At 43.2% G+C, this 24,714-nt stretch overlaps 1 protein-coding gene across 1 annotated transcript in view; it reads right to left on the bottom strand.

Annotated features, from left to right (window-relative positions):
- PAPOLA (poly(A) polymerase alpha) overlaps positions 1 to 24,714 on the bottom strand; it is an 829,479-nt gene that overhangs the window by 755,412 nt on the left and 49,353 nt on the right. The window contains exons 2-3 of the mRNA XM_086937747.1: positions 8,194 to 8,364; positions 7,910 to 7,976 (exon numbers count right to left, since the gene is read on the bottom strand). Of these exons, the coding sequence (XP_086793873.1) occupies positions 7,910 to 7,976; positions 8,194 to 8,364 (238 nt within the window). The remainder of the gene's footprint in view (positions 1 to 7,909; positions 7,977 to 8,193; positions 8,365 to 24,714) is intronic.

Raw genomic sequence — 24,714 nt, 5'->3', positions numbered from 1 at the left:
CGAAAGTACAGGAACAACCCCAAAGGGGTCTCAGCTGGGAACACTCATCTACAATGCCGCTACAGGGGAGCCCTAGCCTGGAAACAACTCAACACTCGCTGCTTGAAGTAATTCACCAGGAAATCATAGCGCACAGGGAGGAGACTAGGCAGGATAACCGCAAGTCTCAAGCAGCGATGAGAAAAATGCAGGGCTTGGTGAGGAAACTGTCCAAAGCATGTGTCAATGTTGGGGACAGAGTGTCAAATCTGGAAGAAAGGGTGGTCTCAACAGAAACTGAGGTCGCTGCCGCTACCAGTAAGGTCGAGTCCTATGGCGCCCAGGCAATAGACATACAATGGAAGCTCGAGGACATGGAGAAACAGGCTCAGGGGGAACAATCTAAGGGTTTTGGGCATACCCGAGGGCTCAGAGGGGTCGGATGTAAGAGCCTATGTTATTTAACTCTTTGAGCAAGCATTCCCCGAGCAAGCCAGCTGGAGCTGGTCTGGAGACATCCAGAGAGCGCATCGTACACTCTTCAAGAGACACCGCAACGCGAAGGAAGGTGACAAACTCAGGGCGATCTTAATCTTCCTGGGTAATTTCGTCCTGAGACAGTCTATCGCCGAAAAAGCAAGACCAGACGCTGAAAGAACAAGTGAAGGTGTGTCATTCTTTGTCCGACCGGATTATTGTCATACCACTGTCGAGAGGTGCTGGAGACTGCGACAAATGATTAAGCCTTTCCAGGATAAGAAAATGCAGGCATATCTGATAAATCCAGCACAGCTGAAAATAATTCACGAAGGGCGGACACAATAGTTTGCGTCAGAAATCAAGGCGCAGGAGTACCTTGACTCCTTGAACAGATAATTCCTTTCATGCTTTCCCCTTCTTATGCTCTCTCTTTTCTCGTTCTTTTCATTCAGCTTTTGGTTGTCTCCAAGATTGTATAGTATAATTCATGAGTTTAGAAGTACGGCTGATTGCTTTATTATAATGTTATCGGGGATAACGAGGTTTCGGAATGAAGTAGGAACTAAGGTAGTCCTCACTACTATACTGCAATCTGTCACATGCACAGACTTTGTCTGAGCGCTTCACAAGGGATGGTGCAGGGTTCAGAGGTGTTCAGGGGGTTAGGGGTGGGGGTGGAAGGGTAGAGAGGGGGTGAGGGTTGGGGGGCTGGGTGGGTGGGTGCAAACGTAAAAAAGAGAATTTATGACACTAATGTGAATGTAATTGAATTCAGACAATTGAAGCAAGATCCATGGTCCAAATATGTCTTCAGTATGATAATTTGGCTGGTTGAAGAGAAGGAAGCATGTAGACAGAAGTATGTCCAAACTTAGGATCTGTTCTTTGAATATAGTGGGCCTCAATGATTGGAAAAAAAGAGCAAGGCTTGAGAGATGTGTAAAATCGCGACGGATGGATATCTTGTGTATTCAAGAAACTCACCTGCCTTGGGAGAAAAAACACTGGCTAAATTTAAAGGGCTATGAGATCCTCTCTTGTTCCTCCCAAACGTCAACTATTAGGGGGGTGGCTATCATAGTAAAGGTGGGTCTGGGGGGGAGTCAAACGGTCTAAGGCAGATACTATGGGTAGGTGGGCATTATGTGAAATGAATATAGGTGTCATCATCTGTGGGATCTATGGGGCTAATAGTGATGATCCTGAGATCTTTGATTGTATGGAAAAGGAACTGACGGGGTGGCCAGCCCCCATTGTGGTTTGTGGGGACTTTAATATATCTCAGCAGACTTTGTGGGGGGAACCATATACTCTGGACGTAAACCCAGGGTATTTTGTGCAGTCTGCTCAATGATGCAATCGCATGGATTGAGGGACGTCTGGGGGAACAGCAAACCAGGGAACCCTGGGTGTACATATTTTTCACACCCATTTCAGAAATACTATAAACTAGACTATTTCATGATATCCGCCACAGAGCTGAGCACGGTTAAAATCTGTAAACTACCAAAGATAATATCGGATCATAATACTCTGATACTAACGATGGATACCAATAGGCCGGTTAAAAAACATAGGCCTTGGACCTTTGACAGGAAGCTTTTAACAGATAGAACCTATGTGGAGTATATTACGACCTGGTCACAGGCTCTCTTTGAATCAAATAGATACAGTGCATCACGAAACTCCGTTTGGGATAGTTATGAAGCTGCTTTAAGGGGAGAAACCACCAGCTACACCGCTCGAATCTGGAAAAGGAGTAATTTAGAGAGAGAACAATTAATGAATAAACTGACGTAAGCTGAGGAACAGCATAGGAAAGATATTTCTCAGGGGAGGCTGGGTATAGAAAGCCTAGAAAGAGTAAGTTCTATCTAAGCAGAGATACAGAATCAATTGGCTAAAAAAGCAGCCGCGGAATACCAAGCGCAGAGAGGCAGGCTTTTATGAAACAGGGGAACAAGCAGGGAGGGTACTCGCACTCCGCATTAGACAGGTTGCCTCCAAAAATATTATTACACGTATCGAAGAGCAGGGTCGGAGTTATAAGGAGCCGATGGAAATCTTGAATGTTTTTAAAAGGCATTATCAAGTATTGTATCAGGAAGAATTAACTGCAGAGAGTCCAATTACAGAGTGGGCGGGAATGGGAACTAAATTGGTCGAGGGTGACAGAGAAACCCTTGAAGAAGCTATCACCCCCGACGAATTATCGGAGGCCTTACAAGACTTAGCAGCAGGGAAGGCGGCGGGCCCCGATGGCATACCCCTGGAGCTATATAAAATGTTATCAGAGGAAACAACCCCACTCCTCCTGGACCTATTTAATGGGATCATAAATACGGGCGAAAACCCGTAATCATGGATGAGCACCAATATAGTGGTGTTCCACAAAAAGGGGAAGCCCAAGGAAAATCCAGGCTCATACAGGCCCATATCCTTGATAAATATGGATAACAAACTATATGCCAAGATTTTAGCCACCCGCATGGGGAAGATCATTGGGACCCTGGTTTCCCCCTGGCAGCATGGATTCATCCCGGGTTGGGGTACCACTGACCATATTAGACAGGCTATTACGCTGTTCAACATCCATGCTGCTGGGCGGGGAGGCTTGCAATGATCCTCCTCGACGCGGAGAAAGCTTTCGACCGCGTCAGGTGGGATTTTTTGTGGGGAGTGCTGGAGGAAAGGGGGTTTGGACCAAGATTACGGAGGGCTATTCAGGCAATGTATTCGAGTCCAGTTGCCAAGATCCAAATGATGGGGGAAAGTTCTGAGAAGATCTATATTACACGGAGGACGAGGCAGGGGTGCCCGTGTTCACCCATCTTATTTGCGTTATATATAGATCCCTTAATACACCAGATAATGAATAACCCTGTAATTAAACCGGTAGTCACTAAGGGATTATAAACAAAAATGTTGGCATATGCCGATGATTTGGCTGTCATCTCTATAGAACCCGATGCAGCCCTGCGGGAAGTGGTTATCATCACGAAGCTATTTGGGAGACAGTCAGGTTATCGCTTAAATGAGGGAAAGACCCAGTGCTGTTCTCTAAGAACATAGCCAAATCAGATTCTAGGTTAGTCGACTCTGTGGTGTATTTAGGGGTAACAATCAATGCCCAGCCGGAGTATATTATCAGAGATAATTTCGTCCCCCTAATGAAATTGATGGAGGCAGACTGAATGGATACACTGCATCTTTCAATAATAGGGCGAGCCAACGTCATTAAAATGACTATGTTCCCTAAGATCTTATACAAATTCCGAGCTATCCCCTTCTTCAAAGGAATAGAAGCCATATTTATGAATTTCCTGTGGCAATATGGAAAGGTTAGAAGATCTTTAAAATGTATGTCCTTGCCACAGGAAAAAGGAGGCTTGGGGTTGCCGAATCTCAGATATTATCAATGGTCCTGTCTCCTGACACAGATGGCTATGTTATTTAATTCTGTGGGAGATTAATCAAACACTTCCAATAGGCAAGATGTTATTCCCTCTATCTTCGAGCTGATATTAGGTAGGGAGGCAACCAGGGTATTATTAAGGAGAACAGAGAGACGGTATTATAAAAAGATGAGGTATAACATTTTGGAAAGTATTTGGGGGTTCTGGATGGCAGTTTAGAAATTCTTGGGAATTCCTAGATTTAACCCTCACACTCCCCTTTGGAACTCGGGCCTTTTTCCTAATTTGTGCAATGGTGGTTGCTGGAAACACTGGGAGCGAGAAGGTATTCTGACAATGGGGCATATCATGGTTAGAGATGAGATTAGACCTGAAACAGAGGTATTCCCTCTATGGTAGTCAGGATTATAAGTATGCCCAAGTGGTTAATACAATCAAATCAAGGAGGCCTCGCATTACTCTAGGTAAAAGGTGCAGTATTTTTGATTATCTGAAGGGGGGAGGTCGAAGAATCAAAGGAATCTATAGGATATTTATGGAGGAAACTCAGGATGATATGGATAAAACAGAGGCAGCTTGGGCCGCTAAATTGGAGGATCCGGATATAGACCTCGATAGAGCTCTATTAATGGATAAAAGATTCTTACGTTCCTCTAATCTAAAAGCTCAACATTTTAAAACACTGTTCAACCTATATTACACCCCCTCTAAGTTATTTGATTGGGGCAAAAGGTTACATAATAGTTGTCCCAGATGCATAAAGGGTCCAGCTGATCTCATACACATGTTCTATCAGTGTGAGAAACTTGAATCGATTAAAAAGGAGATCAGGGCATTCTGGGAGGGGCTGCTAGATGTTAAAATAAATCTATCCCCAACACTGATGATTGCAGGATGCGAAAGTAAACTGGATCTTAAGATTGAGACTGAAGCTCTGGTATTTATTTCTACAGCCGTACTCCGCATTTTAATCTCAGCTGCTTGGAAAGATATGGAGGCTCCAACTTTTCAAATGTGGCTGTCCAAATTCTTAGGAATGCATAATGTGGAGGCGGCCCTGTATGAGCTCAAGGGTAAACAAGCATTGGAAATGCAATAGGTCTCGCATTAGAAAAGTTGGGGGTATTGGTCTTGTAAATGACAAATATTTTATTTATGTGTTGGTTTTTAAAATAGCTAAATTGATAGCTTTGTCATTTACAATGCCAATAGTTATAACTTTCGCGAATGTGACACCTATCACTTGATCTAGTACAAGTATGTCGGCCTGAACTTATCTTTATACAATAACAGTTATCTTCTTATGGCCTTCACATGCATCACTACTGATGAACCCCTTAACTTAGCACAATAAGTGCTCTGTTAAAACTAGGCTCACGCAAAGTTTCCTTTTTACCACATAATCTCACGAATTTTGCATTAATGCTTGTTGCAAGAAATTTCCGGCACACGTAATGAGACACGGTTTACAAAATTTTAGCAGAGGACCGAATGCAAGTAGCTGCAGTTTGCGGCACTTTTGTTTTTTAACCTTTTTTTAGCACAAGATGCATCCTCTTGTTTTCTCGCTAAAATATCATGCTAAATGGCAGTTTAGCATTTCACATACATTTTGCTGAATTTTCATTATTAATCAAGTGCAATGGTCAGGCTTTCCTGGTAAAAACGTATTCAATTCATAAGCATGACTGGTAGCATTGACATTCGATTTACACTAATGGTGAAACACACATCCTATGTTTATATTCAATTTCCAGTGAAATTATCCCAAACGGTCACTCTGCAAACTCTTCACTGAAATGGCAGGAAACACTAACGTTCTCCAAGCTACACGACGAATTAAGTACGCACAGCGTTTGCTATTACACACCTGCCTTTGTCCGTGAATTCAGCACTTCCGGGTCGCCTAACAACCAATAGAACGGCTGAACATATTGAGGGAGTCGTCTAGGACCGGACGGTGCTGCTAATCTGCAAGGTGATCTGCGATTGGAGCTTTGGAGGCACCCAGAGATGGATATGGAGCATACAGAATTTCGATGTGCTGATTGGCTGTGGAGTCCGCTCACGTCTTAGTCGAATCCGCCCACTTAGAGTAGGCGGGTGCTGCCCATCTTTGAGAGACTGGAGTTTATTTGGATTTCCAGCAGAACTAAATTAATCGTAAACCAAGCGTGGACTGCTTGCCTCGAGCCGGCGTCTGCTGATTTTTGATAGGTGGGAGGGAGGAGATGAGAGGGGAGCAGCGCGGAGTACTGTCGCAGGGTATGAGAGTGTGCGATTTTTGGACCGCGTCACCGTCTGTAAGCGACTGTCAGAAGTGCCCGTCTTTGGCCTATGTTTGGACACAATATAACGTTGTCACTTCTCATAGAGAAACAAGACGGTGGGAAGAGAGAAAATGGGAGGGGGGGAGGAGAAATGCGACACGGCGGGCAGGGCAGGGGGCGGAGCGGGGAGAGGGAACAGACGGTGGGAAGAGAGAGAAGGGGAGGGGGGAGGAGAAATGCGACACGGCGGGCAGGGGAGGGGGCGGAGCGGGGAGAGGGAACAGACGGTGGGAAGAGAGAGAAGGGGAGGGGGGAGGAGAAATGAGACACGGCGGGCAGGGGAGGGGGCGGAGCGGGGAGAGGGAACAGACGGAGGGAAGGCAGATAAGGGGAGGGGGGAGGAGAAATGCGACACGGCGGGCAGGGGAGGGGCGGGGCGGGGCGGGGGCCTGGAGTGCGGCTGAGGGAACTGATGTGCACGCGCTTTTAAGCTCAATGCGCATGCGCATTGAGCTTAAAAGTCACGGGCACTGCAAGGAATCGCCACGATTCCTTGCAAGTTGGATAAAGAGTGGATAAGCCCCCATAGTCTCGCTTGCTCGAGGCGCATGCGCATCGACAGGCGAGACCTAAAAAACAAGAAACATGGGGCTAAAGGTCTGGGCTCCCGTGGCCACCTGGAGGGCCACTAGGTTGTAGGAGCTGGATTGTGGGATTAAAACTGTGTCAGAGTGTATGATAATGTATTTAACTGCTGCTTTTTGCCCTCTGCCTTCTTTTTTGATATTTTTAATTCTGATATTTTAATTATCAAGTTTTATCCTGACGCCCTATTGGTTTTAATGTCCCTTGCTAATTAATCAATTCAATCAGATTTTAAACAATTGGATTTTAATGCCTCTCTATAGCTTTTGTATTTCTCTTTTTTCATATATTGCTGGATAAATGTATTTATATTTTCTGGATAATGTGCATACTGCTTTTACATTGTGTCTTGTGAATTCTCAATAAAAAATAAAAAATTTAAAAAAGTAAGTAGCTGGTGTGTATCCTCCTTTCCCAAAACTGGAGTTTTATCGTGGTGGACACACACAGATATGGAAGGTTGTGAATCTTGATCAGTGGCAAACAAATAGCATGCACGGTTTTTAGTGGCTCTCCACCAATCATGATATACCTTTCTAGTACATCGATACAGATTATGTCAGATATATATAGCAACATGGGGTGTGGTTTGGGAGGGATTTTTGAAGTGGGTGAGGGAAGCAAACCGTGGGCAGAAGCAACACGGCGCATGGGTTGTAGAAGCAACACATGGTCAGGAGATCAATTGGTAGCAAGAGAGCAACATGGCACTTGCGGAGCAGAAACACTTGTGAGAGAGAAATACACAAGGGAGGCAGCAGGAAAACTCTTGCACTCTTGTAGAGTGCTTAAACAACAACAAAAAAGTCGCGCCTGAAAAAGCAAGCAGACGGAGGACATAGCAATGCGTTCATAATCCAAGGGCAGTACAAGTGAAAGTGGGAGGAAAGCCCACAGGGGTAATCAACAGAAAGCAAGTAAATGGCAATGAAGTCAACCAATGGTAACAAACGGAGGGCTCTAAGCCCCCTACAAAGTGACAAAATAGAAACAGATGTGCATGCACGAGACCTAAAAACAACACTTCACCCCATCTACATATTTTAATAGCACATATGCACTTTAACTCGGATTAAAAACATAATACAATAGATAAAATAGGACTACACAAGATAATACCTTCACTTCACTGATTTCCCGTATCCATTCCTTAACAAGGTTATTTAATTTTCCCAAAATTAAAATCCTGTGAATGAGAGAAGAAATGTAAGCACACAAATTGGAAGAGGTAATTAACATTACAATTAATGTAAACTTTAGCTTTTTCAGTGTTCTAAAATTCTTACACAAAAGCTAGAGACATTTGGGGCAATATTTTTTCTCTGCAACCAACAAAGTTCAGGCGTGCAAACAATGGTAGTTCACATATTTATAACAAAAAACAATACAATGCATGACCTCACCTTCGCTGCAATTCCTCTTCCTCTTCGAAAACCCCAAAAGGTGTCAACGTTTCTATTAATTTCTGTGTAAGGGTACTATCTGTGTCCCTGGGGCTGGCTAAGCTTATAGGTGAAGTAATGCCATAGTTCTTCTGAGGCTGAGGTGTCTGTGATCCCTGGGTTGTAACCGGGCTGAAATTCAATTAAAAAAAATATTAGTGACAAGTAGAGAGATAATAAAGTGTCTGATATACAAATAATGAATGAATAATGAGTTTTAGGGTTCTGTAGTTTTTCTAAAAGGACATACAATGCTCCAAAGTATGCATTCTACTTGCAGTTTTTGTCTGTGCACAAAACAAATCGAACAACTTCACAAACACAGTTATAGCTAACACACAAACTGTCTCTACTGCATGAGATATTGAAAACATTCTTCTGCTGGTGAGTAACACCATGTAGGCAAGAACAGAGGTCATTTCTGAGTGGTTTATTGAAACCAATCAGAAAGGACATACTTCATTCATAAAATACAATGTTCATGGACCTCCCTCCCTTGATGTTACAGAGGACTAAATGATCGCACTATTTGAATGATGTAGAACTTTAACATTACAAATGAAACGGCTATGGATACAGTATGATGTTTGTTTATGTAAGTTACCTGTATTGTATTCTGTGCGTTGGTTAATGATTTCATCGCAGTTATACAAGCTACTGTGCGCAGAGTTAACCATAACTGAGGAATTTCATAGTTTTTCAGTTTTATTTCAGAAACATACCTACACTTTAACTGGAATTTTAGGATTTCGTGAACATTAATTAAAATGTTCTGTTGAAAGATTTGTTTGGACCAAAGCAGACTATAACTTTTCCTCAACTGTTCTTCAGTGAATGTTTGTGGAGTTTTGATGATCAACTCCATTCGAAGTCTACAAAGGCAACCGCTCCAATGACAGCTAGCGGCAAAGTCACGCTCTCAAATCACAATGGGAGGCCAAACCCCTCTGCTCGGTCTACTGTCATGTAGTACCAGCGTTGGCTGCACGTTCTGGTCTATGACCTGGCCCTCAAACTAATCCTGTACACAAGCTATGATTCAAACAATTGAAGTTATTTAAAAATTAAGTCAGGATCCATGGATCTCTAGTCCCCCAGGTTGATCTGCAAGGTCCAGGAGCAACCAATCCACTTGAGAATCTGCAAATCCTGAAGGGAAAAAAACGTTCTATTTTAACTCTAAAGCCGAGGTGAAGGCTCCCCTTGAAGCCCTGTCTCACTTGGGCCTATGGGTCAGATTATGCTTGCAATGCCTCCTCATGCTCCATTTATTATTCCCAAAGCAGTCGTCAGGTGAAGTGTTGAAAAATATTAAAAATAGGGTTGAAACAGATTTTTGTTTGTTAAAACCAGACAGACAATAACAGCGTAAAGATTAGGGATACCGACTGAGGCTATCCGTTTCTTATGAAGATGAGGAGTAGGTGGAGATACTGGAAAATTTAGATTGGGTGCACGAGAGGCTAGACTAAAATTTTGTCTATTTAAAAATCTTCACGATTGCCAATGGACGCCGGTAAAATTGCACAAAGCAGGACTACTTTCACATTCTAACTGCTGGAAATGTAATGCCACTGGTTGTGACATGGCCCATATTATGTGCAATTGCCGGATGGTTCAATCCTTTTGGATCTATGAAAATTCAAACAAGCAGTGCACAGCACAACAAATCGTTACAGCTGACTATCATTAGTCAGTAACATTTAATTTCAGAAATGAGCAGTGGATGAAAAAATATAGCACTGTCTTGATCATAGGTAGATGAGTTTTGCATCTTCCACTCACACCCGCTACCATTCTCCTGCATGATCTATGAGAATCCCCGGGACTTTTAAAGACACAAGGGCGTCTTACACATACAGCACTAGCCACGGCCAAAATAAGTATATTACGGCAATGGAAATCACCGACACCACCGTCACAAGAGTCTTGGTTAGTAGCCATGATACGCACAGCTTCTCATGAGCCTGTTATTTATAATCTCCAGGACCCAATGGATTTATTTCTGCAAGTTTGGGCTCCTTTCCTGCACATAGAAGGTGCCTCTTAAGAAGAGTGTACCGATAACTCCGATAAACCCTTCTGGGACCACTTCAGGCCACTCAAGGTGATCATTTCACCTACTACCTCTTAATATACAGACTTGAATGAAACAGGGTTTCCGTACTCTTTCAGATCATCCCCTATCAACACCAGTTTCTCCCCTGTACCTTAACATATATTTACATAATTAGGACACTTGTCGATTCCATTATCTTTCCCCTACATTCTCACAACAGCTCCATCTTACAATGATCTTCTTGTATTTTATCTATTGTGTACTTCAAGCGAGCCAGGCACACACGGCTGGTTCCTTGTCGTGATCTATTGTGTACCTCATATATTATGGTTCTCTTTGTTTCCAGCTATACGATAGGTCTTTTTTCATTCTTATATAAGGTTTATTTATATATTTGTATATTTTTAACTCCCTGTAAAATAATATTTAAGTTCATTGAATGGACTATTTAATACTCTTAGCTAATATTAGTTCAAGTCTTTCACATGTGTATCAAAAGTTTAAGACATGTCCCCCCTTACCTCCCCTCCTACCTTCCCTATTAGCATATACTAAAATGAACTTCCTCTTTCTCAAACATCTAAATGACATAATATAATATGCAAGTTTAAATGTATTTATCTATTCATTATAACTGTGTGATTAATGTTATTATCTTTAAATTAGCATTTTGTTTGCAAAATAACTAATAAAGAATTTTAAAAAACTTTTAACCCCTTCAACGCTGATGACGAGCTGGGCTCGTCATGGCGTAGCCTCCTCGCACGTTGATGACGAGCCCAGCTCGTCACGTAAAGTGCGTTTTTTAAACACCCAGCGTGCGAGCGGAATTCCGCTAGCGCGCATGCGGTTAAAAAACTCAACTCTGCAGTAGACATGCAAACTCTCAAAAGAGACATGAACCAGATTTTCTCCAGGGCATCCGAAAACTCATTCGCGCTTAACCCTCAGAAATTTGAATTCTATTATTGTGCTACTCAACAGGAGGATTGATCCAACCTTAATTAAAGCATTGTCATGCTACAGATGCGTACCCAACCACACTGCAAAGTCAATGGATTTCAACATTGACAACAGACCATCATTTGAACGTCAAGTTAACAAACTTGACAAAATTGCGTTTTACGCCCATTAAAAAGATTTAGGCATCTGCTCTCAAACAACCAACTTAAGAAGATCAAGCATATCCCCAGATGTGACGCAGGTGATGCCATCCTTTCTCACCTCTCTGCAAATAATCTGCTGCCCCTGAAAGCAGTCCTGCACTAATCAGTTTGATATCTGAGAAAAGAAAATGTGACCACATATCTTCCATTCTGAGGGATCCCCATTGACATCCACTGGTAGAGGGTTCAAATTCAAAATATTGTCTTCACGTTCAAAGCTATTCACGTGGAAAGTACTAGCTATATAAATGATTTGCTGAAATCTCTTGGGCTTCTAGAATATCATGCAATAACAAATGGCTCATTATGAGCATGTAGTGTAGTTCCTAGTTTCCCACTAGGCCCTGCGCATTGGAATAACATAAACAGTAGTATCGACGTGGAACTGGCTATATTCCAGGCCTCCACTGACTATGCTAAACTTAATTGGGTTGTGTTACCAACTAGCTCAGAGGTCACTGGAAACTTTCTTCTCTGCATAGGAAGTGATCAGCTTCCCTGGCACAGACAAGAAGGGATTCAGTTTTCCAACAACCGTGCAACATGACAACTTTGCTCCTCAGATCAAGAGTCGATCTCTAGGGTCGTGTGAAACAATAGACATAGATTTCACTCAGTCAGTCTAGTGAAGTTTACTTTCACAGTATGTAGAGAATAGAGAGACGAGCGTGTATCAATAAAGGTTAACATTTATTGAACAGTCTTTCTTCTCGTACAAGAGAAATGTATTGCCACAATTGCAATAACTGTTATTATAAAAAGTACGTACAGTAAGATAAGAATTGCGAAATAGAACTGTAAAAGCATTGATATGGTTTCTTAGCCATACAATGGTTTAAAAGTAATAAAACATTTATACAGTCATATATACATTAGGCTAACATACTCAACTGGTGCTTCTAACTAAGCCTACCCCAGTGTGCCTGACCTAGGCCTAACACGTGAGAAGGGGAGTAAGTCAGTAGCTTAAGTTAAGTTGGTTTTGCCAAGGTTTGTTTCAAGAATTCTCGTCTAAGGGTTTAGTCAACACCATACCTCTGAATAGAATGATGGAGGATTGGTATCTCCTTCAGGGGTCTCTCTCGATATCCCAGTCACCCGCGAGGGTAAACTGGAAGCGCCGGGACTGGATTTCTCTGCACGAGAAAGGCAGCGGCTTCTCTCAGCGCGTCGGGAGGAAGGAGGGGTGACAGCGTCCGCGGGCAGCTGGGCTGGATGTCTTCGCAGAGGACGGCTGCACGGCTCCTCAAGCGTACTGAACCACAGTTCGCGCTGTAGCGGCGATAATGGTAATCAGTAGCTTCACCACCACAGGATAGCAGGCTGCAGCGACAGAGTGCTAGTTTTTACCAACACGGGGTCATGCAGGCAGCTGGCATCAGCAACAGGCAACGCACATTGCTTAAGGCAACGTTGGTAATATTTATACCTGTCAGGTGCCGGGTTTGACGCAAGTTTGCTGGACATAAGACGTCAATTAAAGATGTCACTAGGAAGTGATAGTTATCAGTTGCTCATTAGAGTTCCATTACTAATCAAAACATAGCAAGCGGGGATTTCCAGGTTTGCTAAGTTTTTATCTTGTTGAAGAACTCGGAGTGTTATCTAGGAATATCAGATAGTGACTGCTGCTCTGTCATTGCACTAATTGGTCGCAAAGGAAGTAGCAGAGAGTCATGCTGGAATGTGGCTCTGTGGCTCTGCTCGTGTGAGGCCAGAGATGACTTTTCAGAAAATCGCACTTGAACGGTTATGCCAATATAGGGAATAAAGGGCTTTATAGCCGAATAGGGGCATAAGGTCACAGTATCGATCAGGAACCTAGATAAGCACATGACACCCACTCCACAAATTCATGTCCATCAAAATTACTAAAACTAAGCAATTAGATGCATGTGTAACATTGTGTAACATAGCCCACCCCAAAATACATAAATGCATTCGAAATAGGCGTACTTGTAATACATGGAATTTAGGTACTGTACGTAGTTTTAAAGCATAGTAATCATTCAAAAGGTATTGCATATAAAATCAATGAACGATTATGCAAAAAGAATTACACATGAAGTATCTCTGACAGAAGAAATGCGAGATAAATCATCACATAAAAATGCATTCAATCAATCAATCAATCAATCAATCAGTGACACTTGTAAAGCGCGCTACATACCCGTAGGGTCTCAAGGCGCTTGGGGGAGGGGGGTGCCGCTACTGCTCGAACAGCCAGGTCTTCAGCTTCTTCCTGAAGGAGAGGTGGTCTTGGGTCAGGCGCAGGTCGGACGGGAGGGAGTTCCAGGTCTTGGCGGCCAGGTAGGAGAAGGACCTTCCTCCTGTAGTCGCTCTTCGGATGCGGGGGACGGCGGCGAGGGCGTGGTTGGCTGATCGGAGGTGGCGTTTGGGGGCGTAGAAGTTGACTCGGCTGTTGAGGTAGCTCGGGCCTTGGTCGTGTAGGGCTTTGTGTGCGTGGGTGAGGAGGCGGAAGGTGATTCTCTTGTTGATAGGGAGCCAGTGAAGGTCTCTCAGATGTCCGGAGATGTGGCTGGATCGTGGGATGTCGAGGATGAGTCTGGCTGAGGCGTTTTGGATCCGCTGGAGTCTCTTCTGGAGCTTGGCGGTGGTCCCGGCGTAGAGGGCGTTGCCGTAGTCCAGTCGGCTGGTGACGAGGGCCTGGGTGACGGTCTTCCTGGTCTCTGTGGGGATCCACCAGAAGATATTCGTGGCATGCGTAGGATGTTGAAGCACGCCGAGGAGACGCTGTTGACTTGCCTGGTCATGGAGAGGGAGGAGTCCAGGATGAAGCCCAGGTTTCGTGCATGGTCTGTCGGTTTGGGTGCGGTGCCCAGGGCGGGAGGCCACCAGGAGTCGTCCCAGGCGGAGGGTGAGGAGCCCAGGATGAGGACCTCCGTCTTGTCCGAGTTCAGTTTCAGGCGGCTGGTCGTCATCCACTCGGCTACCTCTCTCATCCCTTCGTGCAGGTTGGCTCTGGCGGCGGCGGGGTCGTTGGTCAGGGAGAGGATCAGCTGGGTGTCGTCGGCGTAGGAGATGATGCTGAGGTGGTGTTTGCGTACGATGGCCGCGAGGGGGCTCATGTAGACGTTGAAGAGGGTTGGGCTCAGGGATGATCCTTGGGGGACGCCGCAGATGACTTCGGAGGCCTCTGACTTGTACGGTGGTAGGCGGACTCGCTGTGTTCTTCCGTCGAGGAAGGAGATGATCCATTCCAGCGCCTTGTCCTGGATTCCGATGTTGCTGAGGCGCTGTATTAGGGTGCGGTGGCAGACCGTGTCGAATGCCGCGGAGAGGTCTAGGAGGATGAGGGCCGCTGTTTCTCCCTTGTCCATCAGGGCTCGGATGTCATCGGTGGCGGCGATGAGGGCGGTCTCGGTGCTGTGTTTGGCTCGGAAGCCGGACTGTAATAACATGTGTGCTAGAGGCTGGTGTAATGTTGTTATGTCTCTAGATGTGTTTAGAAATAGAAGTGTGAAGCTTCTGTTCTCTAAGAATAGTTTTTACGTTAAGCAAAGAATTGTTCGTGCCAAAAAGAAGAAAAAGGTCAATATTTTAAAAATTGTCCAATTCAAAGAAAAATTAGTTTACCAAAGCTCCTGGCAGTTTTTTGTTGATCAAAACTGAAGGCCGAATCCAGAGTTCATAGGAACGCTGTGTGTCGGAAAGCTTTTCAAAAAGTTATTGTTTCTCTGTGGGTGAGAACATCGTATCAGACAGGCTCGCAAAGAATTGGTCTACAAAATCAGGTGATAGTTCAACCAAATTAGATAGCGCTGTAACTTGGCAGGTGTGAGAATGATTGCTGTCATCGTAGTCGGGACCAGCAATGCTCACAGAACGTTGTACCTGGATGATGTTGCTTTTGTCACTCGCTCCACTGTTACCACTTGGCTGTAGTACAGGAGTCTCCACGAATGCCGTCATCAGGATTGGTAGCCGCTGGGGACAACACAATGCGTGAGCCGTTATTGGACTTAGCAAAGTATCGACGTCCATTGGTACTGCTGATGGAAGTGAAAGACAGATGTCCAACACGCATTCCTCGCCGCAAAGCATACACCGTAGCACAGGTAAAATGCAATTTTGCCATATCGGTCTGAATGAAAGGAACCAGGTCATGTTTAGATCTCTCAGCCTGGCCAATCCGAGGACGTTAGTTATCCTGTCCCTGTAGCGCATTGCTAGGATTGTCTCTTCCATTCCCATGGGAGCTATGTCTGAGCCGAGGCTTGCCATATCGAAGCAGGAGGGTCAAAAATAGAATCCCTGCGATGAGTCCCAAAAATAGTGGAATACCACCAAAAATGGAGTGCACAAAATTAGGAAAGATTCCCAAAATTGCCTGGAAGGGTGTTAGCAGTCCCGTAAAGACTGTCTTAAATATGCCTGGGATGCTTGTAGCACTAGACATGTTAAGGAGTTGGTCGAGCATTTGTACGAAATGCACGGGGCAATTTGTTGATAAAAGGTCATGAACCTCAGTAGCCGTCCTTGCGACTAGAAGATCATACGTCTCTTTAGATGACGTTATAGGCACTGTTGTCTGTAAAAGCACAGATTTCATTTTGCTTAATGTATCAATTCGTATAGAATAGAGATTCAGACGAGGCCAGATGGGAGTCACTATGTCTGGAGGCCCGCTCGGGAACAATGCTTGCATACAGCATTTGACCATGGACGTTACTTCTACTAGATAACTTAGTCCGGGCGCGAGGCCACAGCACCTGTGATCCGTTCTTAGAATGTAACTCCCGTTTGCGAGTTGCATAAAGAAGGGCTCTATCTGAGTTGCAGGTGTGACTAGCTGGAGACATGAAAGATTGTTTGAATTTCCATCACATGCTCCGTGTAAATTAATACCCTGACACAAAAGTATACCGCTTAGTGAGTGTTTACAGTTCTCACCACTAAGAAATACATTTTTGTCGCTGTCACTATAGCAAGAATGAGTGTATGGTAATTTCCATTCGGATTTTAAGTATCCTTTACCCAATTGTTCATATTGGCCAGCAGGTATGTACACAAGGCACTTATGAAATCGGAAAGTTGTTATCGGAATTGTGATAATCCCGTGTATTATCCATTCAATGACAGGACTCTCTGACATTGTCAATGGTAATCGCTCGAGTTTCTCGATGCTCAAGATTGTATAGTCTGCTCCTTTCTGTGCCAAACTGATCTGTTTATCAGTAAGGTTAAAAATGGAAAACAATGACGTTGTGTTGATTAAACGCCAAGGCACATAGCCTGAACGAAGATTTTGCAGCGTCCAGCCTAATTCTATAATAGAGCGTAATTGAGACTGGCCATGTTGTAACATAAGCAAATCTCTGTCTATCACATCAAAGGCAGATGATACAATATTGTCCAACGAATATATTCTGGAAGACAGAGTCATTAACCCATTGTCTACTACAGAAAGTGATTTCTCCAAATTAATACGATCAATTTCTCGTATTTTTTCAGCAGTTTCAATTTGCTTTACTTTCCAAGCCTCGTTGTAAGCAGCATAGATACTGGTCGCTATGAAACGCTTTTGACGCTGTTTGCGTGGTCCAAAAATGAAATCGCGCAAATCAGCACTATCTTTTAATAAAGACAAGTGTTGCTTAATTTCAGCCAGTGTGGATGTAGTTAGCCATTCTAGGCAGAGTTTCCCTACACTGTATGTGGTTATAATCCCTGGATGTTGTCTCTGGGAGTATCTAGGGTCTAATCTGGTCATTTTTAAACCATGTGTTTTATTCAGGAACCTATCTTGACAGTTATTTGTGTCTGTAGGCCAGATTAACCACTTATTCCAATCAGGATGTGTTCTGTTGAAATGTAAAATGTGTGACACGTCTAACTCAATATCAGCTGTTGTATTTTCAGGTATTGGCTTTGGTATAGACGGTGTTTTCATTTCTTTGATCTTAGCTAGGCCAAGACAAGATGTTTGGTGTACAGTGTCATTTAAAAATAACATTTGCTCAGGTATCATGCAGGTTCTAAACAGTGCTTCTAAGCCTTGCACCTGCCAATCTTTTGTACCCCAAATTGTTTTCGTTTCAATATTATTTTTCCAATAATCAAAACCAAATGTCATCATTTTGTCATAAAATGCTTCTGAATATATCAATTTAGAATTTGTCAGCATCGTTTTCATTCCTGTTTTATCTAACAGTTTATAATAAAACGTTTCTGCATCACTTGTGTTAAAACCTGAAAAGTATTTGAATTTCTCAAAAAATGCTTTAGAACTGCTTTTAGGTGGTGTAGAACAATGTTCCCATTGATTATACATAAAAACATTTCTAGGCTGTGCAGATTTATGCAAGTAATGATCCCCATAGTGGGTGTAACAGAATAACTGCTCATAACTAGATGAACCTTGTAAATAATCATGATCTGTGAATCTAGCTGACATAACTAAATCAGACATCATGTCATTAATACTGTTAAAGTCCCAATCATCAGAGAATGTACTAGGTGTAACAAAGTCACTTAAGGAAACCTTTAGTTGATGAGGATACTTCAGGATTTCGACCGGACCATAGATCTCATAGTCTGTTTTCTCCCATACTACCCCACCAGGTATTGGAATTGCTGTGACATTTACTGTTGACAGTTCTCTTTTCTTCACGTGGGATGATCTGTGTGGTTTCAGGACTAGGTTGATGTTCTGACTTGCTGTGTCCATTCAATTGTAATGAACTTCCCTAAAATTAAAACTAAAATTAGGCATAGTAGGAGTATGAATACCCCTGAGATAATCCAATGCTCAATCAACGGTGAATCCAGATATAGTTCTTTGATTTGTTGAAGGAGTCCTGTTGTATTTTCTTTAAAATACTTTTTTGTTTCTGGCATCACTTCGGGGTCGTTAAAATCTTCAGAGAAGTTGTCGAAGTTGATGAAATAACCAGAGGCAGTTCTGTCAATTCTTTCAATCTGTCTTTCGGTAGCACTTTCTGATGCCACATCATTGTAGACTGGTGTTGTTTCTTGACGAACTGTTTCAATTTGTGTTTCAAGAGGCACGAGTTCCATGGCTGTATTGCATAGTCCTTCATTGTGCACTGCAGGCTGATCGAATGTGATTAGTCTTTCAGTTTGAACCTCTTGGATTGTTGCAAGTTTGGGTATTCTGTTGTTTCTTGGGAGTCCACTGGGCCTACTGTTGATTATAGGCCACATGCTTGTGGTTTTACCAGATCGATAGACACGATTCTGTTCTCCTTTTTACCAGCAAGGGGCGGTAGCACAACTGATCTTGTTCCGGTGACTGCCAAGACAGGTACTGCTTTTCTGTAAGAAGGCCCAAATTCCTTCTTAACCGCGATCTTTTCTCTGACTAGATCCCCAATCTTTGGAATCCAGACAGGCCTTGCTGGGGCTGTTGCGGGTGGTGCCTCGTCAGTGGTACTTGGCTGTTGCTTTAACTTTATGTTGCTTAATGATTTTCTTGTTTCATTCAGTTCCTGTAAAACAGCCAAACGGTCTTTTACTTCAAACTGCTTTGTTTCTTTTTGTACCACTGACATCTGACTATCGAGGTCCTGAACGTTCATTCTTATTCCGAACAATAGTTCGTATGGGCTGAAACCTTTTAGAGAATTTCTTGGCATGTTGTTAAGACTAGTCTGGACACTTATTAAATGTTTGACCCACCCAGCGCCTGAACCTAATACCTTCGCTGTTATAGATTGCTTTATGCCCCGGTTTTTTCTTTCTATCACACTTTTGTATGACTGACAAGAATACCACAACCCAATTCCCATGCTAGCCATGGCCTCCCTATAGGCTCGAGAGCTGAAAGCAGGACCCTGGTCAGAATGGAACGTGGTAATTGCGTATATGCCGATATGGACTCGCTAATCTTTTATAACAGTTCTAGGCGTCAGCCGAGTGCTGGTGGCCTCATTTTTTAAGTGCTTTTCGTCTTAACTATTAATAGGACGCAGGATGGGGTGTAGGCAGCGTTACGCTCTTTCTGATTGGTAGCCGGTAGCAAGGTTCGCCACTGCGATCCCTATTGCAGTTTTCACAGTTGTTTGCATATATTTGGTGTTCTACACTCATTCCCGGCCACCAGAATGCTGATTGTAATTCAGTCAGTGATTCCTTGATCTCTCTGTGCCGTAGACCCAAACCCATGTGTGCGTCTGCTATTAAAAATATTCTCCTGTTCGTGTTTGGAATTACTCTATCCCCCACTCCAGGGATTCGAGCAAAAGGAACGGAGTTTGCATCGATTATGTATGCATAATTGAGTGGATAGTTTACGGGTAGTGTTGCGCAGTCGCCTTTTACGGTCGTTCTTACTGCCAGCATGGTTTCCCCGTCTATATACTTATCTGTACGCTTTTTTGTGGCTACGGAAGCCGGGTTAGTTGCTTCCGCTTTGGCTGTACTAGCCAATGAATTCCCTGCAACGTGAACGCCATCACGTTGAAGACTCTGTGCGTGAATCACGTGAGTCTTTTGTAGTTCTTTGTGTAAAAGAGCTACTTGTTCCCAAAGCAATTTATGCTTTATTGTGGCACCTGTGTCATTTTTGTAGTCGTTTTCGATCCAACTCTGCAGTTTGTTATTGTAAGAATTGACGCAAAAATGAGAATCGCACACTATAAGTGTGGGGAATTCGCGTTCTGCATTTTCGAGCGCCATCTTTAAAGATCTGATTTCAGTTCTTTGAACCGAACAGTTTCTTACAGATTCAGTTTTTGTTACTTTCGGTCTGAATTTACCGCACAGCCAACGACCTTTAATGATCGCACTTGCTGCATCGTAGGATTTTCTCTCTACGTTGAAATGCTGTACAAAGCTATCTGTATAGATTATACAGGCGTATTGTGGGAGAGGCAGGATTTCGATTGGCAGAGGATATTCTTCTTCATATTCTAAATCATTCAGTTCTTCGTATTGAGGGGCAAAATAGTATTTCACATCTTCCGCTCCTAGAGAATCTATACACTGTATCCATTTCGGATCCAATGACACAGTAGGCAGGTTTACTGGGCTGAATAGCGCCTCGAAGGCGGATTCCGCTGTAAAGATATTAATCCGTTTGCCGTGTGCTAGTTCTCGTTCATTTGCTAATGCGATCTGCACTGCGTTCACAGTTCTTTCTGTGTGACTGAATGTTTTTTCTGCTTGTGTGTACAAGTGAGATTTAATTGAAATAGGTACCTTTTCTCCCTCATTAGAGGTTAGGTATGTGAATCCGCATCTTCCTGGGATGACTCGGATTACAAGATCGATCGTGTTGTCACGTGTATCTAGTTTTGTTTTTGCTAACATGTCTGTTTGCAGTGATCTCAAAATTTCTGTGTGTTTTTGAGTCCAATTGATTTGTTTTAAATCAGGTTTTATTAGTTCGTAGAGAGGTTTAACCCTTTCTGCGTAATTTAGGATGTAAGTTCTTCCGAAATTCAGAAAACCTAGTATTGACTGTAAATTCTTCAGCGTTTTTGGAGCTTGGAGTACAGCGCACTTCTCTAAGAAGTTGTCCGCTAGGCTTTTCCCTTCACTTGATAATTCGTACCCTAAAAACAGTACTGTCAGATGGGCAATTCGAGACTTTTTAAAGTTGAATTTGTAACCCTCTGCTGCGAACCCAAGTATAATGGTGTTCACTCTTTTCAAGTGAGTATCCAAGTCGTCGTCTGTGAGATAAATATCATCTACGTAAGATAATGCTTCATCATCATAGATTTGTAGTAACTCTGTTACCCTAGCTGAGAATAGTCCTGGGCTGTTCTTGAACCCCTGTGGGAGTCGACAGAATTTTTTCTGCGACCCAAATGCGGAGAAAGCGGTCAAGTATCTGCTTTCTGGTGCAATGTTTTGACAAAAGAAACCATTAGAGATGTCTAATGTCGTTTTGTATTTTTTCCTAACTATGTTATTCATTAGGGCTGCACTATGCGAGTTTTGTACTGCAAAAGTTTTGCAACATGTATTAAGGTGTCTGTAGTCCAAAACTAGACGATATGAATTGTCTGGCTTGGAGACAGGAAACAAAGGATTGTTCATTTGAGAGGTGCATGTTTCAATCACCCCCTGGTATTCAAGTTGATCTAAGATCTCCCTGACCTGTTTTTTAGCTTCTTGCTTTATGGGATACTGCCGTTGGGCAGTTGGTTCACTTTTTAGCTGGATTTTGTGAGGCGGTGAATCCTCATCCCATCCTACATGATTTTTATACAATGCAGGTGCCTGGGCTACTGCCCATTTCCTGGCATATGTATATTTTTTGTGAATCGGTATGTGATTCGAGAAGGCAGGCATAATCACTTCTTCGCCACGAGGGCACTCCCTGACAAACTCCGGGGGCCAATCTTTTTCAGCTAACAGAATATCATAGCCTTTTGAGAGCTTATCCCAAAATAGACCCTTAATTTTCCTAGTCTTATCACCCTCCATACGCAATGTTATTTCGTATATTTTATGGGGTTCGCTAAGTCTGGCGTCGGCAGTTTCAACCTGAATGTATTCATTCGTGTCCACTGTCTCCAGATGACTCATCAAGATCTTGCGCGCTATACTGATCTCTGCTGCACTGTCCAACATTGTCAATGCCCACTCCCCGTTTTTCAACTGTGTCCTCAGTATTCTCGGCATGGTTGATTACTCTAATACTGGCTACCTTCTTTTTCTGAAATTGAGATTTTTTATTTTGAGCAGGTTCCTTGTCTTTGGACTTGTTGTGCTCTCCTGGGTCTGACCGTCCTCTTCTTTCCGAATTCTGTGGAAAAGATCGAGAGGGACGTGTATCAATACTTTGATATCTATCAGGTCTTTTTATATTATCCCTATTTCTAAGGTTATATCTTTTCTCAGAGGGCTCCCGTTGGGGAGACTGGCGTTCTCGAGTCGGAGTTCTTTCCCTCCGTCGAGGAGACCTTCCTCTGGACTGGAAAACTTTTTCCTTGGGAGTGGATTGTTTATTTCCATCCCAGCTCTTTTTAGGAGTATTTAAATTATTTTTGATAAATAATTTTTCAGGACTTTCGAGCAGTTGGGGTTTTACTGGTTTCCCACCCAAACTGTCTCTACCTAATTCTTCATAGCATTTTTCTATGATTTTTGCTAGCTCAACAGGATCTTTTATATCTGTTTCCCTCAACTTCTGGCGAATCGCCACAGATGCTGCTTCTCCCTTTACGTTGGCTAATAATATAGCCGTGACCTGCTTGAAATCTTTCAGTAATTTCATACCTAGATTTAAAGCGGGCTCTGGACCGAATTCATTTTGAATCTGTTTTAGCACGTCTGGTATTACCGCCATAGACGGAACACCGTGTGTTTTTGTGTAAATGGAAGCAAAGACTGTACCCCAAGTGTCACAGTCCTCCACGTGTGGTGCGATTCCCATAGGAAGGCAGATGGTCAAGATTCTGTGTTTCTCAATAGGGGTAGTATCAGGAAATACTGCCTCTATTTGAGTGATTTTCTGGGCTAACCAGAAAGGAATTTGTTCCCGTTTTACGGGTGTTTTACCAAGACATGACTGTATGTTCTGTGGTGTAATTTTATTTGTGTTCCCCTGATGAGGGGTCAGCTGTGGTGTATTAACAGCTGGCTGGACTGTTGCAGTCCGTATTACATATTGGACTAATTGCCTATGTATTTTTATTAATGTGTTTAGCTGTGCTAACAGCTCTTCCTTAGACATTTTTGCAATGTCAGGATGTGGTGTGTAGCTGGCTAGAACCGGCCACGTGGCTCCTGGTCTACCTAGTGGACCGAGCCTGGTAATGTGATCATTGTGTTTTAGGGCGCCATTAAACCAGAGCAGGTGCTCTTGAAATTTAAGTGGAATTTCAACCTCCTCGAAAGGGGCGTACTCATCCGGAGGTTCCTCTATTTTGTAATAGTGAAACTCTTGTGTTATAGCGTTTACCGCTGGAAAGTTTATCCATGAATAGAATACCTCTGTCTGCCGATACTCGTGAGCCTCTATCACGAAAATTACTGTACCACCTTGAGGTGTCAGTCCGTTTTCTATAAGTTTTAAAGTTATAGATCTTCTTAACTGGACCGGGATGATAATAGCATCCGGGTCTGCTTGTTCGGGACCTTGCTGAGTCGCATCTACTGCGGCCCCAGAGGTGCCGTTTTCTGGCATTGTAAAAATGCGAGGTTTGCAGAGTAGGTCTCCAAGGAGACAAAGATTAGATGCACAATATTTTGGAACACTGTATCCTTCAACGTTGAATAAACCGGAGCTTTACATAGGAATCTCTTCCTACTAAGGTCGGGCGGATTTTAACCTTTCACCCACTCCAGACGTCTATTGGAGTATTTACGGGAGAAAGGGGTGTGAAATATGCACGACTGAGTTACTCTACAAAGTCTTACGTTAGTTTATCGCCTTACCAAACGTTAGGGCGCCATGTAGTGTAGTTCCTAGTTTCCCACTAGGCCCTGCGCATTGGAATAACATAAACAGTAGTATCGACGTGGAACTGGCTATATTCCAGGCCTCCACTGACTATGCTAAACTTAATTGGGTTGTGTTACCAACTAGCTCAGAGGTCACTGGAAACTTTCTTCTCTGCATAGGAAGTGATCAGCTTCCCTGGCGCAGACAAGAAGGGATTCAGTTTTCCAACAACCGTGCAACATGACAACTTTGCTCCTCAGATCAAGAGTCGATCTCTAGGGTCGTGTGAAACAATAGACATAGATTTCACTCAGTCAGTCTAGTGCAGTTTACTTTCACAGTATGTAGAGAATAGAGAGACGGGCGTGTATCAATAAAGGTTAACATTTATTGAACAGTCTTTCTTCTCGTACAAGAGAAATGTATTGCCACAATTGCAATAACTGTTATTATAAAAAGTACGTACAGTAAGATAAGAATTGCGAAATAGAACTGTAAAAGCATTGATATGGTTTCTTAGCCATACAATGGTTTAAAAGTAATAAAACATTTATACACAGTCATATATACATTAGGCTAACATACTCAACTGGTGCTTCTAACTAAGCCTACCCCAGTGTGCCTGACCTAGGCCTAACACGTGAGAAGGGGAGTAAGTAAGTAGCTTAAGTTAAGTTGGTTTTGCCAAGGTTTGTTTCAAGAATTCTCGTCTAAGGGTTTAGTCAACACCATACCTCTGAATAGAATGATGGAGGATTGGTATCTCCTTCAGGGGTCTCTCTCGATATCCCAGTCACCCGCGAGGGTAAACTGGAAGCGCCGGGACTGGATTTCTCTGCACGAGAAAGGCAGCGGCTTCTCTCAGCGCGTCGGGA

The sequence above is a fragment of the Lissotriton vulgaris genome, chromosome 9 (genome assembly GCF_964263255.1).
Source record: "Lissotriton vulgaris chromosome 9, aLisVul1.2, whole genome shotgun sequence".
Taxonomy (NCBI): Eukaryota; Metazoa; Chordata; class Amphibia; order Caudata; family Salamandridae; genus Lissotriton; species Lissotriton vulgaris.
Note: the sequence above shows the minus strand (reverse complement) of the source record. Positions and strands in the feature narration are given on the sequence as shown.